Genomic DNA, 23746 nt, shown 5'->3' with positions numbered 1-23746 from the left:
CAAGAAGGAACTTCAGCAAAGTCCTCACCACGAGGCACAAAGAATCCCACGACGAGGTTGGTGCTCTCCTCGTTTACAATCGCTCGACAGAAGTCAGGTCAAGGGACACCCCCGACGACCGCACCCGACGGTGCTGGCACGCCCGCGCAAGAAAAGAGACTGTTGACCAGCTGCAGCAAAATTGGAGCCAACCACTCTCTATATTTAGGAGCGAGATAGCTAAAAGTTATAATAGAGAGTCACTTAGGAGTCTGGTGTAGCTGCTAAAATAGATAAAAAACTAAACATGCTCTCTAAAATAGCTAAGGAACCAAAATAGAGAGTGTGCTAAAGATGCTCATAACAGATTACATATAAGTTATTGGCAAAAGATGACTTAACAAATACATCATTTAAATATTGAATTAAACATATAAGGACTAAATCTTACAAATAAAGACAATCTGCTCTCCACGGGTCATGAGTTAATTCATTTTTTTACCTTTAACTACTTCTTTTGACTTCTTATCCCTCTAATTTGTTTGTGAAAGGTGACTCCAAAGCTTTGATTGATGCTTTAAATGGCAAAATTGATGTTCCTTGGCGTATCAAATCTCTGGTTCAGGACATTCATTTGTTGGGCCGTCAGTTTTCCAGCATCTCCTTCAGCCACATATATCGGGAGGTTAATTTTGTAGCAGATTCTCTAGCCACCTCGGGACATTCTATTTCTTCCTCGTTAGTTTGGCACGGTGCTCTGCCTTTATCCTCTAGCTCTGCCTACCATTTTGATCAGTTTGGGGGTGGATGCATGCTCTAGAGGATTTTGTTTGTAGTTGTGTGTGTTTTGTTCTTTCTTCTATTGAAAACAAAAAAAAATGTGAAATCTCATCGCGCTTTATTGAAATCATAAAAGTCTCTTATGTGTTGATAAGGAACCTTTAAAATCCCAGACTATAGTCATTGCAAAGAGCTCAGAGAAGGCAATAATATTCCTGACGTTGAAAATGTGGCCAGGGGAGACTAGCGTTTGTCACTACGATAATGGTTCCGGGTATTGTTTTAAGTATTTGTGACGATGACACAAATATAAACTTCAACAAAGTAATCTTTAGAAATGAAAATGGATCACTTTTTGATCAATTTAAAGTAAGAAGTACTATTTAATTATTTAATGACTTGTTATAATTTGTTTTGCCTCTCAAAATTTGAACTTCGGGTTTATATGTTGTATCGGTCTCACCTAATTTTGAGAAATTATTATGTGGTTCCGGACTACCACGTGGCATTGTCGTGTGGTGGTCCAAGCCAATAACATAACTCGAATTTGATAGGGACCATGCAGAGGATGAAAAAAAAATTAATTAAGAGATCAATAAAAAATAACTACAAGTCATATGGACCAATAACATCAACCCGGACCACCACGTGTACTATGATCCGGGACCATGTTATAATTTTCCCTTAATTTTAGTTGAGCTGATTTGAGTTTGTGGCTTCTTCCACTAAAAAAAAATAGTGCAATCCGGTTGTTATTTGCAGTCAACTCTAGATCACTGCAAGAAGCCAACAAGGATTACTAGAAGGACTAAATCACCAGAGAGGGAAGTTTCGTGATAAAAATAAACATTTGGAGGGAAATTTCTATGAACCTCAAATAACACCCACATGCATAAGAAAGTCAATATGTATGTATAGGCCTTTTCTTTCTTTCCCCACTGACCAATCCATGTTTGCTTCTCTGTATATTGTTGTACTTAAAATATCAACAAAATTTAATGTCATGAGTTTTAGACGTAATGAAAGATAATCACATAATTGTATTTCCTATTGTGAAGAGTCAAAACAATGAGACATTGCTTATGAGTAACATGTCATATAGCAAAATTACAGCTCTAAGTGCAACCCTCTCTTTTCCAGCCAAATATCCGAATTGAATTAAAGAATTCATGGAATGATTAAAATTGCAACTATTCTCTAACATTATGAATCTGTAAAGCAAATTTGCTATCGGTTATCGTCCGAAAATCACTGTTATGGTAGTGTCACTTGTGGAGCAACTATTTTGAAGCTGTGGGACAGAACTTTTCCAAGCAAATGTAGGCTGCTTAGGTTGTGGAGAAGTTCTTCATCTACAAAGTCCAGTCCCTTGCCTTCAGTCCACAAGGGCCATGCCTGACCAAATTTATATGCATGGTGGTTTAGAATAGTTAGAGTGTGCTGTATAAATTTTTAAGCTAAGGGAATGTGACTGTTCTACTATGATTGGTGTGAAGTGTGAACTTACATAGGCTAGCAAGCCGAGCTGTTGTTCATGGTAATAGAAGTTGCTATTCTTCTTGCTGCTAATGATTTCCAATACCAAGACCCCAAAGCTGTAGACTCCTGATTTTTCTGAAAATATTCCTCCCATGGCATACTCCGGAGACATATAGCCTCTACAAAGTGAACTCGTTAGTAATTAAACTCACAATAGTCACAAAATTGCTTCTTGCTCCTGTTAAGAAAAATGCTAGCCAAAATTAATTTGTGCTTTTAAAGCCACATGCATGTAAGTATGTAACTGATCTTCTGTTATATTCATATGCTAAAACACTAGAAATTTTGTCGTGATTTGTGAAAGAACATGTCTGAGAATTGGATAGAAATGACGCTTACAGTGTTCCCACAACCTTCTGTGTATTTTCTAGATCCCTCCCATGAACAATACGTACCAATCCAAAATCTGAAATTTTTGGGTTCATTTTCTCATCCAAGAGAATGTTGCTGACCTTCAAATCTCTATGTATTACCTTCAAACAGGAATCATGATGGAGATAAAGAAGCCCTCTAGCCACACTCTGAATAATATTGAAGCGGCTAGCCCAATCCAGCACTGCTCTTCTCATTTGATCTATGAAAATAGTCAATGCATCCATTAGACATGCGATCAACAAATAGGAGCAAACATAAATTGCTAGTAAACTAACCGAATAGAAGAGTGTCCAAGCTTTTGTTTGGCATGAACTCATAAATAAGTAATTTCTCATTCTCCTTAACACAGAAACCCATGATTCTAACAAGATTTTTATGATTCTCAAGCTTTTATGTCGTTTTACTGCAATTTCCTTCCCTTCTCCTAGTTTACCCTGCACAAAATAATCCTTGCATTAATGTCTGTTTTTGTAGAGTTGTTCAAATGCTATAGTTTCCTTGAAACAAACATCAAGTAATCACCCTATAAACCAGGCCAAAGCCTCCTTCCCCGAGTTTGTTTGTGATGATGAAATTGTTTGTAGCAATCGATATGCTGTCAAAGTTAAAGATTAATAGCTCTGATAGATCATGCTTTCTCATGTACTCTTGAAGAGAGTTTCCTGATCTCTGGACTTTACCAGTCAATCCAAGGAGCCTTGTTGTTGCTTTGATGCCTCCTGATTTTGCAAATATAAAAAAACAAATTCCAAGTCACATCAAATAACAAACAAAGATCAACTTTATATTTGCAAATTCAAGCAGGGAGAGATCATGTCTAATGCATTAATTGTATCCATGCATCTCATTCTCTTACCAATTTGGTTAGCTCGCAGCCTATGCAAACCGAACAGTATGACAGCCAAGATACTTATAACACAAATAGCTGCAAGGCTGGCAGTAAACTTTAATTGCGTTTCTAATATCACCTGAAGAAGAGAATACTGTATGTGAGATATAAAGTTTGAGGCAAGAAAAAAAAAACAGATATTGCTAATTACTGCTGTGTAACCACTATCATCATTTACCTGAGTGGGCTAGGCGGATAAAAAGATCTACTCCGCCAGAGGGAAACTCCTGTATATCAACAAGGTCTTTGGACCATACCAAACAACCTATTTCGTTGACAAAAGCATAAGCCAGGCAAGAACAATTATGTAGACATTTTAACTTGCAGTGCTCCGATTTGCCTTCTGCCTGTAATGGCCTATATTCATGAATATCTGGTACTTTCACCATTACCATCTTCTCAAACTTATCTTTTTCTTCTTTTAGTGAAACTGACTGACTTGTGTGACTCTCGCAAAGTAAATTTGTTTCTCTTACACACCCTCCTGTCCAGTTTCTTTTGCTCCATTCATTGTCTGACTTGGGTACAAACCCTTTCAAACACCTGCAGATTGAAGATGCAGAAGCATTATTGCAAACCCCAAAAGGTCCACATGCTCCATAGATGTCACATGGATTCTGTTGTGCCTGCCAGTAGACATGCCAGTTCCCACCATTATCTGAATGCATGAGCTTGAGCTTTCCTTCTGGGGAGATGTCCATATATGCGAGAGTTTCCATCAAATACTCTATAAGTGAAAGAAATAGTTCCATGTTCCACATGCTCATCTAGCTCAAATCCATTTAGATATTGGTTATCCATATCATGTATGCCGATGAACTTTAATTTATCCCATGGCCCACTTTTCCAGTAGGGAGTTGATCGATTCATCCATATGATTACTTGTCCTGGCATCTCCTTTGCCAATCCACCTGCAACCGAGAATATCGCAGTGGATGGATCATTCTCATTTTTCCAGGCTGTCAAGATATTGCTCTTTCCAGATTTTCTATTGTATCCCAGCACCATGTTAGGCAGCATTGTGTCACCAGGATAATCAAAGCTCCGCCATATGAAATGATCAGCTCCCATATGATCTCGGACAACGAAGTTTCCGTTGTCCAATAGTACTGCTGCTGAACTAGTGTTGAATGATGACACTGGAATAGTCACTTTGGTTGACCACACAGCATTCTGCTTCCCATCTACAAGCTCCAGATTCCCATTGATACTAATTGTCAATCTAGCCAAGGTGTCTGCACCTGCAAGAGGGTTTTCTCTATTGACCACCCATACAACTTTCCCCAGAGATATATCCCATATCCCCACATACTTGTTAGCAGAGTTATTAGGACTGAAGAAGCCTAACTCAAAAATGTGGCCGGGGGAGACTAGAGTTTGTCCCTGCGGTAATGGTTGGGAAGTAGTTATGTTATAAACTTCAGCACAACGATGCTGTGACTGATGTAAGCTGAACATCAAAAGGAAGAGAAAGGATGAATTTAAAGCGCTAAAGTTTTCTGTCCTAACACCCATTTTCATCCAATAGTCCACAAAAACAAAGGCTCTGACAATATATACTACTGACAACTGACTACTTCTGGCTAAAATTCAGATGCAGAATATGCTAATATCAAGTGGATGCAGACTATTGCATAATAGATATCTGAACTGAACAAAGACAACCATTATACATAAATATTTCAATAGTTAATAATCAAAAGCAATAGATTTGCAAGGGTGCCTTCCATAATTTGTCTTTGTACAGAAATTTAATGGTTATTTGTGCATAAATCGATAAATTTCCTCATACTTTAAATCATATCAGTTTCCTGTCAGTCACTCAGTCATGGTCTTATTTTAGTATTGCAGTTGTAATTTCAAGACAAAAAAAAAAAAAAAAAAACAAAAATGGAGCTGGGATCTTAATTTTTCAGGCAATGGTCCCCTATCTTTGGCATGTTACACAAAGATGAACAATTCTATTGAAAGAATAAGAAAAGTAAAGATGAGAGAGATAGCCAGACACAAAGCAGTAGTGAAACTAACCGAATAGGAAAGTATCCAAGCTTTTGTTGGGCATGAACTCATAAATCAGTAACTTCTCGTCCCCTTTAACACAGCAACCCATGATTCTAACAAGATTTTTATGTTGAAGATTGGAGATCAACAAAGTCTCATTCTTGAATTCTTCTTTGCCTTGGCCTGAGCTACTAGATAGTCTTTTTACTGCTATTTCCTTCCCTTCTGGTAGCTTACCCTACACAAGGTCCATAAATTAATCATTGTATTCATGTTTGTATCTGCCACCAGTTGTAATGCTATATTTTTCTTTGGGATAAAAGAAAGATTACCTTATAAACTGGGCCAAAACCTCCTTGCCCGAGTTTGTTTGCAAGACTGAAATTGTTTGTAGCAACTAATATGCTATCAAAATCATAGATCAATAGCTGAGATGGATCATCTTTTCCAATATATTCTCTTAAAGTGTCTCGTGAAGTCTGAATCTTATCAGCCATTTCATACTCCACTTTTTCTACAGTGATTTTTCCTGATTTTGCAAATATAACAATCAAACTGTGAGTCGAAGAGAAAACAAGAAAGAAGTTGGATCAATTAGCTCATCTACTTCATTACAGTAAGGCTACATAATTTAGGATATCAACCAGTAAATGCATGAAAGAGATCATTTGCTCATGGATTACTATTTCTCTTACCTCTTTGGTTAGCTCGCAACCTGTACAAACCAAACACTATGGCACCCAAGATACTGATCAAACAAATAGTTGTGAGACTGACAATTAATCTTATTGGCCTGCCTTCACCTGAAAAAATGAATTTATAATAAAAAGATCATGAAACAAACAAACGAAAAGATCATGCTAATTAGAGTTGTGCAAGCACTATTATCATTTACCCAGTTCTGCTCGTGCTATGCGAATAAAAACATCTACTCCACCAGAAGAAAACTCTAGTATATCAATAAGATTTTTGGACCAGACCAAACAACCTATACTATTAACAAATGCATAAGCCAGACAAGAACAGTTATTTAGGCATCGGATCTTGCAGTTTTCAGATGTGTCTGGACCGAAAGAAGTATAGAATTCATGCAAATCTGGTACTTTTAGCCTTACCATCTTCAAAAACCCATCATCTTCTTTTCCTCTCGATGAGACTGACTGATTTGTTTGTCTCTGACAAAACAATTTGGTTTTCCTCTCACACCCTCCTGTCCAGTTTCCTTTGCTCCATTCCTGGTGGGACTTGGGAACAAACCCTTTCAAACACTTGCAGATTGGAGATTCAGAAGCTTTGCAAAATCCAAAAGGTCCACAAGCACCATAAATGTCACATGGATGTTTTGGTGCCTCCAAACCAAGAATCCAGTTATTGCCTTTAACTGAAACCATAAACTTAGTTGTACCTTCTGAAGAGATTTCTTCATAAGCCAAAGTTGAGGAAAATAGTGTAGCCCAAGTTAAGTACTTTGTTCCTTGCTCCTCATTATCATCTAGAGTAAACCCACTTCGATATTGAGGATTCATTTCAGGTATCCCAATAAACCTTGATTTATCCCATGGACCACTTCTCCAATAGGGTGCTGAATTCGATCCATTATTAACCCAAACAAAAACTTGTGATGGCCTCTGTGCTGACAATCAAACCAAGAATCTGCCAACTGATGGATCATTTTCACTTTTCCAGGAAGTCATGACATTCCTCTTTCCAGATTTGCTATCGAATCCCAGCAGCTGAGTCGGTAACATAGTGTCACCAGGATGATCAAAGCTCTGCCATACTAATCCATCGGCTTCTACATCATTTTTCACAACAAAATTTCCACTATCTAACAGATGTGCAACAACTGAACTAGTATTAGATGATGGCACCTGACCAGTAACATTGGCTGACCACACAGAATTCTGCTTCCCATCTAAAAGCTCCAAATTCCCAATTCTACTAATTCTCAAACTAGCCAAGCCATCTGAAACTGCAAGAGGCCTTTCTCTATTGGCCACCCACACAACTTTTCGGGGATATATATTCTTGTGCCATAACCCCACATACTACTTACTTGAATCACTAAAACTAAAGAAACCCAATTCGGAAACCCGGCCAGGGGAGACTAGAGTTTCTCCTACTGCTAATGGTTTGGAGTTAGTGATTTCATGAACTTCAGCACAATAACACCTTAAACTAAGCAAGCTCAAGAACAAGAACAACATCAAGAACATAATGGAATTCAAACCCCAAACGACTTCTCCTCTAAAACCCATTTGCATCAGACTAAACTTGTCAATGAAAACAATGATAAAAATATAAGCTTTGTTAATTTAGCTCCCAAACATGGGAATTATACAAACTGTCATCATCACTGTGACAATAATGTCATTTCAAGTTGTGTTATAAGAACATGCAAGCTACCTAACAATGCTCTGGAGTTGAACGGAGGACTGATGAGAACCACAAAGCGTAACGATCGTACCTTTAATTGGGTGCAGCAGCATTTAGGAGCAGACAAAGATGGTCACCAACTTCATGGGTCGATCTTATCAGCAAGTTTAACCCATGTGGGATTTGATATTTCCATGTCATCATCCTCATCATCAAGAACCCAGTTTTCATGTTTGGCTTCAAAGTTCAAAGAACCAGCAAAGCTGCGTGCTTTGTGTTTACGTTTTACGAACTGATTCAGTTACTTGGGCCCCTGAAGAGTTTGACTGAACCTCGGTATTAAGGAAGACCCATCTTTGTTCCCTAGACGACGTCGTCTAGTCTAAGTGTCCATTTGCAAATTTTAATGCCTAATTTTTTTTTTTTTTTTTTACTTCAGTACACGCGGACATACACTTAGGGGTGTATTCAATACAGAAATCTATGGAATTTAAAAGTCTGGGTGTATTCAATATAGACTTTCAGCAGTCCATGAAAGTCTTGAAGTATTCGATTAGGATTTTTAAAGACTTTATGAATTCTACCAAAATCTAGGGGTATTCAATTAAGACTTTTAAAAATAAATAAAAGTTCAGAGGTATTCAAAATTTCATTCATACTTATGGAATTAGAAAATCAAGGATAATCATGGACTTTGTAGTGTTAACTATACATACCAAATTCCAATAATTTTCTAGCCACAAGACCAAAGATTTGAAAAAATCTATCAAAGACTTTTTTTTTTTTTTTAAATCTATCAAAGTTTTCTCTCTGCGCGCAAAGAGGTTGGTTATCTATCGTCTCTCCTTCTTGTTTCTTCTTATCTTTTCTCTAATCTTTCATGATATCAATATTTTTTTTATACCTAACATGTTCATTGTAGTTGTTGAATGTGATTTTTTGTTTTTGTTCAATTGTGATACTTGGAACCCTAATTTGCAATAAAAAATGATTTATGAAACCCTAAGACCCAAATATTGTGGTCTACCCCTAAAACCTTGAATAGTGTTGCTATGAAATACTAGGTTTTGTCTTATTAATTAATTATTCTCATCGATTTGAATTTATATCATTGTTCAAGGAAAGCTTGAACAATTGAATTTCGATTTATTGATTATAGATCAAGACATTGATCAATATTTTTATGATATATGTTAATAGGTGAAAACAAAATTGATGAGAATAATTAACCATAAGCATCAAGTGATCTATATTATATCTTTAAGTTGATTGGGAGATTAGAAATGAGAACAAATTAGCTAGACAGAGTAATAATCATTCATTTGAGTCAAGTTCTACTAGAAGATACTCGACCATTGAATAGGCAACGAGTTATTATCTTGCTTTGCATTTGATTGCATTGGTTGTGTTCTTTATTATTTATTTTTATTTACTAGAAAATCTATAGAAGTCATTCATAATAAAGTATATGGATTTTTAAGAATGAATAAAAAGTCTGTTGCTAAAATCAATGGTTTTAAGAAATCAATAGCAGTCTATCAACTTTTTAAAGAGTCTGTGGACTTTTCAAAAAGTCTACACAAATCCAAATACAATACACCCCCCTTATACTAACAGAAATAAATGGCTTGATAAAATCAAGTACACTTTTTTGTTATTAAAAAATTTTGTCTATAAATATCAATAGCTGAGATCTGCTGGATTTATTGGTGCATAGAAGAATTTTTCTTTCTTGAAATTATTTAGAAAAAATTGGTGTGCTATACAAAGAAGATAAATAAAAAAATCAAGAATTAATGTTAAACTCAAAACGATGTGAGCAACATTTTTTTTTTTTTTTTTTTGAGAAAATAGATAACTTCATTACTTATCCATGGCCAGAAGGCACGTACATCAGATGCTGTCTCATACCAAAAAAACTAAATGGCACAAGCCGCCAAGCAAAAGACAGGTGACCCTCACTGTTAACACATACGCTCACTTATTGAGCCTAAACAATAAGAAATCAAGTCCTCACTACTAACCCCTATTTGAAAAGTAAACCTAGTCGCCTAGAGACCTCAATTAGTGTACAACTAGAGTAAACTAAGAAGAAAGTAAGAGAAGACCCAATTTCAAGTGGTAGGCAAGAGACCAGGAAAGCCTAAGGCTTTCCTTTGCCCTTATCTCTAGGGCTAGAAACCGAACCTCCAATTGCAGTTACTGGGACGTTGGCTCTTATTCTTACTTCCGGCGGTCTACCCGTCTTCTTCTTCAGAGTGACAAGAGGCACATCATTGTCATCCTCGATCAAAGGTTTGCCAAGTAGAAAAGATTGGGAGAACCTGCACACAGGACCACCGCCAATCTTTCCCAGATTCGGGGTTCTACCACCCACTGCGAGAGCAAGAGGAGCAGCAAAGCTTGCTGTGACGACATCCATGGAGGTCATGGAGAGGAGGAAGCGATAGCAAGAGGCTAAAGGCTAGGGTGCCGTAGAAGACTAGGTTGAGAGAAATACTCTCATAGGGTTTTGTGCAACCTGTATAAAAAAACATGTCAATACTTAAATTTACAAAACCTAAAGATCGATGTGAACAACATTATTGAGAGGACACACAGCAACTTTAGTGTCATGCGTCATTATGGTTTTTGCACTCTACTAAGTTTGATATACCAAGGATAAACAACAGAAGGATTTGAAATGGGTTTGTCATGGAGTAAATACGTAAAAATTCATTGAAACCAATCAAGTTGGATTGAACTATTGAAGTGTTGATTTGAAACTGATTGAATTGAACTTCGAACAATAACCGCCAAAATTATTAATAAGAAGAGGAAAATATTAGCTGTGAGAAGAAGCTCCCCAACTCTGAACTCTCTGTGACTATCTACTAATAAGTAATAATTATATCTATACATATTTGCTTGGACCCCGAAGAATGGATGGACTAGCAAATAACAGGTAGCAAAAAATGTTGTCACCTTCCATCTACCATGGTAATTGTGACATGGTTCACAGATACTACATCAGGGGCTTCTTCTTCTGTACTGAAGGTTGTATCCACATATCTCTTAATTGAAGTAAACATGGGTTCTCTTGGCAATGGAAGATTTGCAGTTTCACTCTCCAGCATTAACACCACGGCCGACATGGTTGGTCTAGAATCTGCGGAATCTTGTACACACAACAATGCAACATGTATGCATCTGATTAATTCAGTTCGATTACAAGTTTCTGCAATGGAAGGATCAATAAGATCCTCTGCTTTATTTGCATTCCAGAGATTCCATGCCTGAAAAACATTCCATCATATCATACCTTCAGTATTTGCACACGAAGTCCAGATTAAATCTAGCACTTGATAGTAACATTATAGAATGTATGCACTTACATATCCAATAAGGCTCAAGTGTTCTGAGGTCCGCAAGCTAGTGTTCCTCCGGCCACTCACAATCTCTAGCAGCAATACCCCCAAGCTATAGACATCTGACTTCACTGAAAACAGACCTTCCATTGCATATTCAGGTGACATATAACCGCTGCATTGTAGAAATTGACATGTAAACTTTAGATTGATAAACTTTTAACATAAATTAAATGAGGTTAGATTGTATTAAGTGACAACTGCTCAAACTTACTATGTTCCAACAACTCTCATTGTGTTTATTTCGTTTTGGTTCCCCCCAAATATTCTTGCCATACCAAAGTCAGAAATTTTGGGAATCATATCTTCATCTAGCAAAATGTTGCTAGCTTTCAGGTCCCGATGAATTATTCGAAGTCTAGAATCTCTGTGGAGATACAGAAGCCCTCGTGCAATCCCTTCAATAATCAGGAAGCGTTTACTCCAATTTAGTTGTGCTTGCTTGGTTGCATCTGTCATTCACCAAAAACAGAACTACTAAGTGAACTTCCCCTAATTAAAATCTGTATATTTTCACTATGCCATAAATTTTTTGTAGCTGTTTGATACTAAAGATTACTTCAATTAGCTAAAAGAGAACATACCGAAAAGAAAGAAATCCAAGCTTTTGTTTGGCATGTATTCATATAGCAGCATCTTTTCTTCTCCTTCAATGCAACAGCCTACTAGCCTAACAAGATTCCTGTGCTGTAATTTAGCAATCAAATTTATCTCATTCTTAAACTCCTCCAACCCTTGGCAGGATACTTGCGAAAGTCTCTTGACAGCTACTTCTTCTAGTCCTGGAAGGATTCCCTGAAAATGGAATAAAGAGCGAAATCCTTAGTAGATTCAGATCACTTTAATATTTTCAGACGTGCTTATCAATTACAATATGAATTCACCTTGTAGACAGTACCAAATCCCCCATTCCCAAGCTTGTTTACTAGAGAAAAGTGGTCTGTAGCAGCAGCTACACTGTTAAAACTGAAAGATGGCAAATCATCAAGTCCAGTTACTTGATTCCCGTCTACAGTAGGGTCAACTGATCCTGACATTTCTGTTGAGAATTCTTTGCTCTTGCCAGCATCGTGTGTTGGTGTTTCACTGATTCTCAACCATGAAATTGAAGTGGTGGGCAACACTGAAGATTTAAAAATTAATGAATGAAGAAGTTAGGAACAAAAGGGTAAAGAGATTTATCATGTGCACCTTCTCATTAACCAAAAAGAAGCAAATGCACATCCTACCTTTGAGTTTTGCTCTGAACCTCCATACTAGAAATATGAAGATGGCTACGAAGATTGCTCCCGCTACAGAAAATAAAGATATCGCAAGAGTGGATAACTTTTTGCTGCCACCTATAGACCATAAGAGATTAAAGAAAAGGAGTAAATAATATGTCCAATATCACAAAATAAGGTATTAAAGCACCAAACTACGTAAAAAGAAAGTCAATTCAGCTGATTGTTTATGGTTAGCCATTACAAAGACGAGTTCTACTACAAGCCTACAACAAGTGGGATTCTACAAGCTAAACCGTTCTGTGCGATCCTCTGAATTTTCAATTAATTCGATGTACCACAAAGAAACCTCATCTTGCCTATGACTAGAAAGAACCATTCATGCATAGCATAATCAAGTCACTCTATTCTTCTTATTATCAAATCTGATTCACACTTGATTTTTAGTATAGATAAGAAATAAAAACCCAGACCAAAAACCTCAGCAATGACAGAGAAATCTAGTACTATTCCATTGACTAAAACTAAACAATCAAAACCAGCAACAAGAAAGAGAGAGAGTTTGAGTACCTAAATCGGCATGAGCAAGACGAACATACAAGGTGTTTCCTCCCTTTGAAAACTGCTGCACATCCACCAACTCAGTTGTCCAAAGCATACAACCAAGTCCAGAAACATCTGCATAAGCAGTGCAAGAACAATTGTTCAAACAAGACTGCTCACAAGACACCTGTGGACCTGTCGACACCACCAAGTCTGCAAAATCCGGCACCTTTGTACACTTCACCGCCACAAAACCATCCTCACCATCTTCATCATTAGTACTATTTCTCTGACACTTCAATGGGGTCTTCCTAGAACACCCATCTGACCAATTCCCCCAATTTATTCTTTCAAATCCTTGCATACAATCACAACTAGCATCCGATGCACTACAAAGCCCGAAGTTCCCACACTTGTTGTAAAGCTCACACTCGGTGCTCATGTTCGGCTGAGACATAAGAACAACCCACTTATTGATATCTTCCACCCAAATAGATTGCTCTTCGTTACCATCCCACCCAATTCGAAACCTCAGCTTATCGGATTCATTCCATGGTGTGTAAGATAAGTAGTTGCTCCCATTTTGGTCTGCCCGATCCGTAAGACTGAAACCAGCCGAGTATCTTGTGGGCATATCGGGAAGACCAATAAATATCAGCTTGTTCCAGTGCCCACTTCTCCATCTTCTTTCTGAACCATTCCATATCATAAGCTGTGGTGCTGCTCGAGGATCAACCCCCGAGAAATAATCACCTGGAGCTGGATCGTTGGCAGATTTCCAAGACCTGAAAGCACGATTCACTCCCTCTTTAGCGTTCACCTTCACTCTCATCCCAGGCAAAAACGTATCCGTAGGAAAATCGAAACTCTCCCAATAAGGCATGGTAGTTTCATTTGTCGAAAGCACAAGGTTTCCTGTATCTCTCAGGACTGCAGATGTGTTCTTGGATGTTGATGAAACATTGCTAGACCATATTTCATTGCTGTTTCCATCTCGAATCACCAGAGTACCATCGCTTCCGATTGTTAACACTCCAGCTTTATTGGAAATCGGCTTCTCTCTGTTTGCGACCCAAACGATTGTCTGGTTTGAAAGGTTGTAGTACCAAATACCCAGGTACCGGGACGAAGAGTTCCCCGGACTGAAGAATCCCAGTTCGAAGGTTTGGTTATCGGAGATCAAAGTGTCGCCGTCTTTTAAAGTTTGGCCCTGTGTGATTGAACTCGAAGCAGAGCAAAACAGAGCAAGAGAGCAAAAAACAATCAAAAAGATAGAAACAACTTGGAAAACAGAACCTGGGTGTGTACCAGTGACGAATTCCATTTGAGAGACTCACAGAATTGCAAGCATTCTAGGATTTTAGACTTTAGAAACAAGAAATGAAGATTGCAGCGTGTGAAAGGTGTGAAAGGTTCCAAGTTCAACTAATGGGTGGCTGGTGGTGCTTTCCTCGTCGGTGGTTTAAGTAAAGCTTTTAGACAATGGAGTCAGACCAAAACGTTGCATATGTAAATCGTTTTCGCCTTGACTTACTGAGTGGCTTGATGACTGTAGCGAGCTTTGGAATTATGCAGAGGACTGCGAAGGAATATTTGTTTGTTCAAGTAGACGAAAAATTAATTCAATATTGCATGCTCTATTATATATATTCACGCGCTTTAACAGACACATTTTTGTATTATTACTGATGTGATGATCATTATCAACTAAAACAAAGATTTTATAGAGTACTAGACTACAGACTTTTATGCAGTACAGAAAGTCATCAACTAAAACAAAGATTTTATAGTAGAGTCTGAAATATCGAAACTTCTGAATTTGAGAATACAATATTGCAAATTGTCTATGTGATTCTAGACCTAATTAGCTGAATAGCTGGCAGAAGCTTATGCGCTTCATTGATGGTGGACGTTCATTTTCATATCAACAACCTCTAAACGGGTGATTTTGGTGGGGATGGATTCGTCTCTATCTTGTCTATAATTTTCATAACTAGAATGTTGTCCAAATATGAACGATGAAGGAAAAAATTACCTCAAAATGCTTTTTCAAAGATGAAATTTATAGACAATGTATAGATGAAACCAAACGCCACTGGAATCACCGATTTTAGCGGTGATTGACCTACTAGTGAATATCTACCGTTAGTAGATCGAATAAATTTTCATTAGCTAATAATCCTAATACAATGATCCTGGACTCCAAAGTCTAATAAAAGAATCTAAATTGAAATCATTGAACATTAAATACTAAAATCATCAATATATTTTATGTCATTCCTTACAATTTCTTATTGGGTAAGAGTTATAAATAGTCCTTGTGGTTTGGAGTGATGCTCAAAATTAACCTTTTGGTTATGTGGTTTGTGAAACTAATTAATATTGATCCAAATGCAATTTTTTATAAAAACCCCTTATGTGCAAGGATACATTTGTCATTTTAATTTAAAATAGTAAAAGGAATTAAATTAATGGGGAAATGATCATTTACCCAATTTCAACAACAAAATTGCCCACTTGCTCCACCATGAGTTGTTAAACCTCATTTACCCAAAACACTCTAAGGGATTATTTCCCATTTACCCAATTAATTCTTTTTTTATTCTTTTTATTTATTTTTGGGACTTTTTTGCCCTCTCCTTCTTTCTCACTTAGAGGGAGAAATCATCCTCCACCTTGCCGGACTCCGGTGACTAGTGGCCGGCCTCGGACTCCGGCGACCAGGTACAGGAATCCGGCAACCGGTGACCGGAATCCGGCGACCGGTCACTAATAATACCCAGTAACCATATTATTGCCCCCCAGTAATCATATTATTGCCCCCCAAAAATAACATTATTGCCTCCAATAATCATATTATTGCCGTCGAGTGAATTGTATGAACTCCCAAAATCAAAATGAATACACTACAGGCACAATTGATCAATTTATAATCATATTATTGCCCCCCAATAATCATATTATTGCCTCCCAATAATCATAGCTTCGACCAATCACAGAGTGCCATGTCACCTTTGTTGTGTCATCCAACCAATCATAAAGCTCCAAAATAAGTCCATAATTTTCTGAATATATTTTTGCCGAAATATCCATTAATTAATTCTGATTTTCTTCTTTATTTTCGGCCAAAATTCCTTTAGGAATTGTAGGATGAACCTAGACTTGTTTTGGAATTCTTCTTTCCTTAAAATTCTCCCTTGAAAATCTCCATGCATATCATTCCTTGTGTGGCGTCAATCACCTTGATTTTCCACGTTATTTCCTTGTTTCTCCCTTGGCTTTTTACGGCAACACATAATTAACTCCTCCAAGAATATCTTTTTGCCCTTAAAAATCTCCCTTGATTTCCTCCAATCGAAATCTCCAATCACTCTCCTTGATTTTCACGTTGGCTCCTTTTTTTCCTCTCCCCCAATAATCATATTATTACCCTCCAATAATCATATTATTGCCCCCCAATAATCTATTGACACTATGTTATTATTTGTGGGAATTATGTTTTTGATAGCTGATACGTTTATTTGTGTTTATAGTGTGGAAATGTAGTGTACTATGTTGGTCTATTGGGGGGCAATAGAAATATTATTGCCCCCCAGTAATGTGATTTTTAGACGTCTATTGCCCCCAATAGACATTTAACTTCTCTCTATTGGCCTCCAATTGACATTCAAATCATTTTTTTTTCTTTTTTCTTTCCTTCTGCCCCTTATTTTACTTAAAAAAAAATAAATTTGGGCACCCAGAAAAATGATCTGGGCACCCACATCAAGACCGGACGCTTTTCTCGACTACTAGGTGTTGGACTCCGGCGAGGTAGGCCGACCAAAGCTGCTTGGTCGTCTTCAGGAGTGGATGCTGCTTCTCCAATCAGCGCCGCAGACCGGAAAGCCCAGATCGCCGAAATCGACCAGAAGCCCGGTCGCCGAAATCGACCTTGCTCGTCGCCGTCCGATCTCAACAGAGTCCTCGATCTGCGGCCTCTGAGGCGTCGTCTTCGGCCTATGCGGCGTCGTCCGGCCTCTGTGGAGCGCGGCAATGGGCACGGTGCGGAGAGAGAGAGAGAGAGAGAGAGAGAGAGAGAGAGAGAGAGAGAGAGAGAGAGAGAGAGAGAGAGAGAGAGAGAGAGAGAGAGAGAGAGAGACTGGAGGTGGAGATCGGGGGGAGAGAGACATAGAGTCTGAGGGGAGAGGGATGAGTTTCTTTTTAATTAATAGGGGTTAAAATGTCAATAGATATTAGATTGGGTAAATGGGGTTAAAAAACTGTTGGTGGAGCAAGTGGGCAATGTTGATGCTGAAATTGGGTAAGTGGTCACGGCCCCTAAATTAAATATTATTTAAAAAATGAAACTAAGAAAATTTCTAATTTATTTTGTTTCGTTTTATTGAGATGACATACTTATCCTTACACATGACTTGCACATGAGAAAATTTTTGTCAAAATTAGCTTTTGAACCAACTTTGATCAATTTCGCAAATCACAAAGGTAAAATTAAACATTTTAAAATCACAATGTTAATATTGAGTATCACCCCAAATCACAATGATCATTTCTAACTTTTACCCTTTCTCATTTCTTTGTTCTTTAACCGTTTACGCGCAGAATTAATTCGACCAAAGTCACCAAATGGTTTTTAATGATTTCAATCTACTTTATCTAAATTTGGCATTAACCCTACCATAAAACTTTTTGAAGCCATGTTGCCTTGAGATAGAATCACAGAAACCTCCTAGGAATATGAGTTGAAATGTTGACCCTGCATTTATCACATTGTGCAAGTTAAAAATATTATACACGAAACATCGGGTTAGACAAGGATTCCTCCAAGGTGGCAGAAAATCTGGAGTAACATGGCAGGCAACAAACCCAAGCCAGCAAGATCAATGGTTCAATATTATCAATTTTCCAAGAACACAAAGTTGGACAGATGGAGTCGTTGCATCTATTCACTAATTTATGCCCCTAGCTAGCCATTTTTATTTTTATAATGAAAGAGTCTTGGCTTCAAGCCGACTCAAAACTAAAAATAGAAATATATTGATGTTATTGATCAGCAAACGAGTAACGTGTAACACATTTTATTAAATTACCACGAGTTTTCTAGAAGCAAAATATGATTCCTGCCCATAAACATGAGGTTGTAGATGGAATATGAACTTAACATTGAACTTCATAATTTTGACCAATGCACTCATAAACCCAAACACGCATGTAATGTACTCGGTCTTGGATTCTTCGATTTTAACTTATTTTTGTGGTTAAAAGTATTTACTTTTATAGTGAAAAATTATGGTTTAGTATTAATTACTCTAGAACTGTACGTTAATTGATCATTAAGAGTATAATTTGCTTTTAGACCACACAGCAAAATTATGCTCCTCATACATTAGTAAAAGAAGAGAAGCTATAAGAAGTGTGTATTAAATCAAGGGGGGTGAAATCTACACTCTCCTTTTTATAATCTACATTTCCAAATTAGTTTTTAAATATACTTTTTCCATTAACATATGCATGTTGTTTTTATTATCAAAATGCCATAACTTCTTTAGATATAAAATAATAAATAATTAAGGAGGGAGTGTGGAATGCAAAAATTAGAGTGCAAATTTCAGTCTGCTAAATCAATAATTACATTTGTTTATTGTGATTTGTGAACATGATTGAAGATGATGGGTGCCTATTCTTTTTCAAAGACGTACAGAAATTTCAATGATATTGAAGGACCCAAATCGTTTATATTATATGCCAACTTGCTGTTATAGGTCATACACTTTCAATCAGACGTGTGAAAACAAGACATCCTTTACAGGAAAATGCCGACCCAGAAAGAACTACGTACACTTTTGTTTTTGAGCTAGCCGATCGATCACTTTCAAAACCTAATAGTCACCACAACAGCAATAATTTTAATTGTAGTATCACTATCCCAATAAATTTTGTGACTTTAATCGTATACACATGTACTTGGACTAAAGTTTTCTCCATATAATTCATGTCCGATAATTAAGGTTTGGAATAGATTGAAAACATAATGATGTTCTTTGATCGTTTGGATTAAAATCTCATTGAATCTGTGTAAAATAAAACTCTCAAATACCGGTCAACATTTTGGCCGATGGGAGACATTGAGAAATATTCTAATTGAAAAGAGTTGAGACAATATTTAGAAGCCAGAAAAGTCTCCATCGTAGGTAAGCCACCATTCTTGTGACTACGAAATCTCTCTCTCTCTCTCTCTCTCTCTTTCTTTTTCCATTTTGTACTTGTGTTTTCCTCTCATAGGAAGAAATCTGGAGGAGTTATGGGCCTGCCTCAAAAACTCAACCAGACTCAAGAAGGCCCAAAATTAGCCATGATAAGCCCAGGAAAGAAGTCAATTTTGAATTTTCTGTTAGGGAGGGGACCAACCACTTGCTCTCTAACTGTTATGTTGTCCAACCTTTTCTCTACAAGAAATATCACGGCATCTTCTTGGCATTAAACTTCGTGAGAGAGAAATTCCAAATTTGAGATTCCAAATTATCTCTTTTGTTTTTTTGTGTGATTCAAATAGAAAAAATGATTTCAAATAAAATGTAGTTTTAGTCAAAAAATTTAATTTCCATGACGAACGGTCATTTGTACCAGATAGTTAAATAATTAAACGGTCTTAAATATTGCATATTAATCTCTAACAAATAATTTAAAAAGAATTAATTGTTCATTGACGTTCAATACACTACGGATGAAGAATACCTAAAAGAATAAAACAAAAATGTTACAGAGAAGATTGCCACATTTCTTAGACTAGCTAGGAGTATAATATCATGACTTTCGGTTATTATCTATACTATTATTAAGATAAGAGACTTTGTTAGCCAAAGTAGACGTGAAAATACGACTTAATCCTTAGACTATAGATTATCTAAAAATATCTTTTAATAAATGGAGGTCATAATCGTAATAAATAAAATAACATAATAAAAAAATTAATTTATTTTCCTCTAAAATCTCTTTTTATAACTTCCCACTTCCACAGTTCCACAGCAAAAGAGGAAAAACTCCCCATGTTTCTCCCATGATTATTTTGTTTTTGTTTTTTTTTTTCTGTCTAGTATATTTTTAAAGGAAAACAATGCTTTTGATTTTCGAATTTAAATTTTGAAACCGTAAGATAATAGGCATTCTTGTAATTATGCTGCCCATGCCATGTAGCAATCCAATCCCAGACGAAAGTTCAGTTTGTTCAGCTATAATTTCATGGTAGCTTCCCATGCAGCTTCGAGGAAGGAGAACTTTCTTAAAATTTAAAACACCACATGCCCAGATGATCAAATGATACCAGAACACATTAATTGTAACTCCAATTTTATCCATACCTTCACATGCATATAAATAGTGTGTAGAGTTCCCAATCTTCTTGCATCACTCTTAGTTTCCACATATATAAGAGCAAATAGAGTTGTACGTACATAGCAATGGCGTCCAGAAGTGGATTGGTTGTGTTCGAGGATTCGTTTCCGACGATGTTGGAGAGGTTAGGCGAGGAAGGGTTTATGAGGGAGTTGTGCAACGGGTTCCGTCTGCTGAGGGACGAGAAGAGAGAGGTGATCACATTCGAGAGCTTGAAGAAGAACTCGGCGCTGTTGGGGTTGCAGGGAATGAGTGATGAAGAGTTGAGGTGCATGGTGAGAGAAGGTGACTTAGATGGAGATGGGTGTCTGAGTGAGATGGAGTTTTGTACTCTCATGTTTAGGTTAAGTCCTGCTTTGATGCAGACTTCTAAGGAATTGTTGGAGGAGGCTATAGTAAGCAGTAGGTGCTGAAATGTAACCATGCAAGCTTAAGAAAATTAGTCAGCAGTGGATTTATCCAAGAAGAAAGAGAGTGCTCCACTGTGAGTTATTATGGAATTAAGTACTGTCGTTTCTCTTTTTTTACTCCAAGTGGATCGAAAAGAGAGTGCTATTTCCTTTTTCTTTATTTATGTAACTCCTACCTCGTTTTTATTTGATTCGACCTCAAGAAAATAAAGTATATTGTTGTTCTTCACTTGGATTTCCTCTTGAACATTCTTACATTTCGAATTTGATCGATCTGAACTTACGGGAGAAAAATTTCTCTGTCTTTAGCATTGACTTGTGTTGCAAGGTGCATGCTGGCTCCAACATAAGGGACAGTAAATCATAATTAACTCAAAACAAATTAGGGTACGTTTTAACTCGTGTATGTATACATATAGAAAAGAGTATCAGATGAGAGTATACACCAAACATATTTCCGAGCTTCCAGAACTCAAGAAGATCACCTAGTAAACAAAAATTCAACAAACACAGTAACTAATCATCCCTTCGCATTTGCGTAAATTTTATATGAGTTTCTTGCAAACTTCTTTTTCACAATCGAGAATCAATCCCGTTAGCGTGCAAGTGAAGTAAAAATTTTAATGTAACATGAATGGATATGAAGGATTAAGAACAAGATGAGTAGGAAAAAAATGAATGCAGTAATAGATCGACAACAAGCAAAAGCTCATTGTCATAATGTTAAAACAGGAGCTACATCGTTTCTATTATTGTTGTGTCAAAGGATAAAACTATAAACATCAATCCAAGAACAAGGCCAGAGTTTCCACATGAAGATAAAGGGGAAGATGATTCCGTGATTCCTAGAGGCCAATGCAGGGAAATGCAATTAAAAGAGTGGAAACCGAATACGTGCAAGAAGAAGAACTAGAAAGCTAATTTGTAAGTTCTTAGAAGAATTAGCTCATCCAGTTTTCCAGCCAATTCAAAGGGCTTTCCTGCACAATTTGTTAATACAACGGCCATAGGTATCGTTGACGGTGATACCATTTTGACAACAGAAAGGGATTTTGGTGATTTTAAGCAAAATGATTTTGGTGAATTAAGGTTCGCTCGGTAGCTATGATTTTCCTAGGTGGCCAAATAATATAAGTTCAACGGTTGAGGTTGCTCATCTTCCTTTATACACTTTTTAGTTAAACTTTTACTTATTTATTACTCACCTGAAAGGAAATGGGTTTTGGTGATTGTTTTGTCCATTTACACCATTTTTAGAGAAAATAGAAGAGAGAGAAACCATGGGAGACTTCGCCGGAGCCCGGTCCCGGCCGCCGGAGTCCCGTCACCGGCCGCCGGAATCCGGTCACCGGCTGCCACCCACCGGAATTTGCTGAAAATTTCACTGAAAAGTTTTTTTGCCCCCAATAGACATGTATTGCCCCCCAATAGACGACTATCAGCCATGTATTGCCCCCCAATAGACGACCATCAGCCATGTATTGCCCCCCAATAGAAAGGCAATAGACGTCTATTGCCTCCCAATAGACGTATATTGCCCCAATAGTCTATTGTCCCCTAATAGACGTCTATTGTCCCTCAATAGATGTCTATCAGCCATGTATTGCTCTCCAATAGGCGTCTATTGCCCCCTAATAGACTTCTATTGCCCCCCAATAGATGTCTATTGCCCTCCAATAGGCGTCTATTGCCCCCCAATAGAACTGTCAGTAGCTGAAATGGGAACTAATATTCCTAAAATTAGACAAATAAAACTTTGATTAAAGAAAAAAACAAAGAGATTATATTAATTTAAAAACGCATATTGCCCCCCAATAGATGTCTACTGCCCCCAATAGACATTCAAAAAAAATTTCCCTTTCTCTCTGCCCCATTACTTAAAAAAAAAAAAAAAAAAAAAACGGAAGAGAAAAATTGATTTGGCCACCCAGAGAAATACTCTGGGCACCAAATCGAAGCAAAAACCCAGAAATCTGGCCAGACGTCACCGGTGGCTGTGCTTGCTGCTCTCTCCAATCCTCGAAATGCTAGCAAAATCCTCCTCAGTGAAAACGGCATCGTTATGGGAAGGTCGATCAATCCGGTTTTCTCCTCATCCACGATTGCCAACGATCGTGCAATCGAGGCTGCAAATGGAGATGTGGTCCTCATCAATCCTAGCCAAAGATGATCAGATCGGCTTTCTCCTCGTTGGCTGAGCGGTCGAAGTCTTAATCGGAGTTGGAGGCCGAGTTGTTGAGGTTGACGACGATGGCAACTGAGCGGTCGAGTTCAGAATCGGAATCGTTTGACGGCGACTGCAGTCGTGCTCGACGGCGGTGAGAGAGAGAGAGAGAGTTGGTGACGACGCCGTGGTAGGCGGCCCGACTCTGGTAGTAGGCGGAGTTGGCGTCGGGGTTTTGCAGGGCGGGGAGAGGGGGAGAGGGGGAGAGAGAGAGAGAGAGAGAGAGAGAGAGAGAGAGAGAGAGAGAGAGAGAGAGAGAGAGAGAGAGAGAACGCAGATCAGAGAATGAGAGAGAGAATCGGTGTCCGAGGGGAGAGAGAGAGAGTGGACAGAGTGGCGCAGTTGTAATTCTTTAATTGGGTGGAGGGTAAAATGGTCATTTGGTGTTAAATTGTGTATGTGGAAACAAAAATCTGATGCTGGGGTAAGTGGGATAAGTTTTGCTTATTTTGGTGCTTTGGGTCAAGGACCCTTTAGGGTTCCTAAATAGCTATGTTTTCATAGTTGCCAAATAATGCAGTTTTGACGGGTGTGATTGCTCATCTTCTTTCCTATACTTTTTAATTGTGTCTTGTACGTTTACTAGGTTATCTTTCTTACTTGAATGT

General features: G+C 37.6%; 4 protein-coding genes across 8 annotated transcripts; 1 reads left to right on the top strand and 3 right to left on the bottom strand.

Annotated features, from left to right (window-relative positions):
- Positions 1–1779: 1779 nt before the first annotated feature.
- On the bottom strand, positions 1780–7985 carry LOC133729759 (G-type lectin S-receptor-like serine/threonine-protein kinase At1g61500). 5 transcript variants are annotated; one of them, XM_062157324.1, is made up of 11 exons: positions 6459–7985; positions 6259–6366; positions 5896–6092; positions 5591–5801; positions 3741–5012; positions 3530–3641; positions 3196–3392; positions 2949–3107; positions 2638–2872; positions 2267–2476; positions 1780–2154 (listed from the first exon to the last, which is right to left on the bottom strand). In XM_062157324.1, exons 1-5 carry the CDS (start codon positions 7087–7089, stop codon positions 4969–4971), a joined length of 1191 nt encoding a protein of 396 aa, XP_062013308.1. In that variant the 5' UTR covers positions 7090–7985; the 3' UTR covers positions 1780–2154; positions 2267–2476; positions 2638–2872; positions 2949–3107; positions 3196–3392; positions 3530–3641; positions 3741–4968. The 5 variants fall into 5 exon arrangements, with proteins under 5 accessions (XP_062013308.1, XP_062013307.1, XP_062013310.1 ...); XM_062157323.1 differs by having other exon boundaries at positions 2267–2417; XM_062157326.1 differs by having other exon boundaries at positions 2772–2872.
- LOC133731404 (G-type lectin S-receptor-like serine/threonine-protein kinase At1g61490) lies at positions 2014–4633 on the bottom strand. The gene is made up of 6 exons (XM_062158782.1): positions 4445–4633; positions 3741–4329; positions 3205–3392; positions 2638–2771; positions 2267–2417; positions 2014–2154 (listed from the first exon to the last, which is right to left on the bottom strand). The coding sequence occupies exons 1-6, from the start codon at positions 4631–4633 to the stop codon at positions 2014–2016; spliced, it is 1392 nt and encodes a 463-aa protein (XP_062014766.1).
- A 1892-nt stretch (positions 7986–9877) lies between the features above and the next one.
- On the bottom strand, positions 9878–14691 carry LOC133729758 (G-type lectin S-receptor-like serine/threonine-protein kinase B120). The gene is made up of 8 exons (XM_062157322.1): positions 13140–14691; positions 12576–12686; positions 12231–12469; positions 11931–12141; positions 11561–11798; positions 11314–11461; positions 10904–11214; positions 9878–10460 (listed from the first exon to the last, which is right to left on the bottom strand). The coding sequence occupies exons 1-8, from the start codon at positions 14434–14436 to the stop codon at positions 10442–10444; spliced, it is 2574 nt and encodes an 857-aa protein (XP_062013306.1). The 5' UTR covers positions 14437–14691; the 3' UTR covers positions 9878–10441.
- Positions 14692–20428: 5737 nt separating this feature from the next.
- LOC133733910 (calcium-binding protein KRP1-like) lies at positions 20429–21143 on the top strand. Its single transcript, XM_062161557.1, has one exon. It carries the CDS (start codon positions 20570–20572, stop codon positions 20915–20917), a length of 348 nt encoding a protein of 115 aa, XP_062017541.1. The 5' UTR covers positions 20429–20569; the 3' UTR covers positions 20918–21143.
- The last annotated feature ends 2603 nt before the right edge of the window (positions 21144–23746 follow it).

This window comes from Rosa rugosa, chromosome 2 (genome assembly GCF_958449725.1).
Source record: "Rosa rugosa chromosome 2, drRosRugo1.1, whole genome shotgun sequence".
NCBI classification, from domain to species: Eukaryota; Viridiplantae; Streptophyta; class Magnoliopsida; order Rosales; family Rosaceae; genus Rosa; species Rosa rugosa.
The sequence above is the reverse complement of the archived record's forward strand: the minus strand, read 5'-3'. Positions and strand labels throughout refer to the sequence as shown.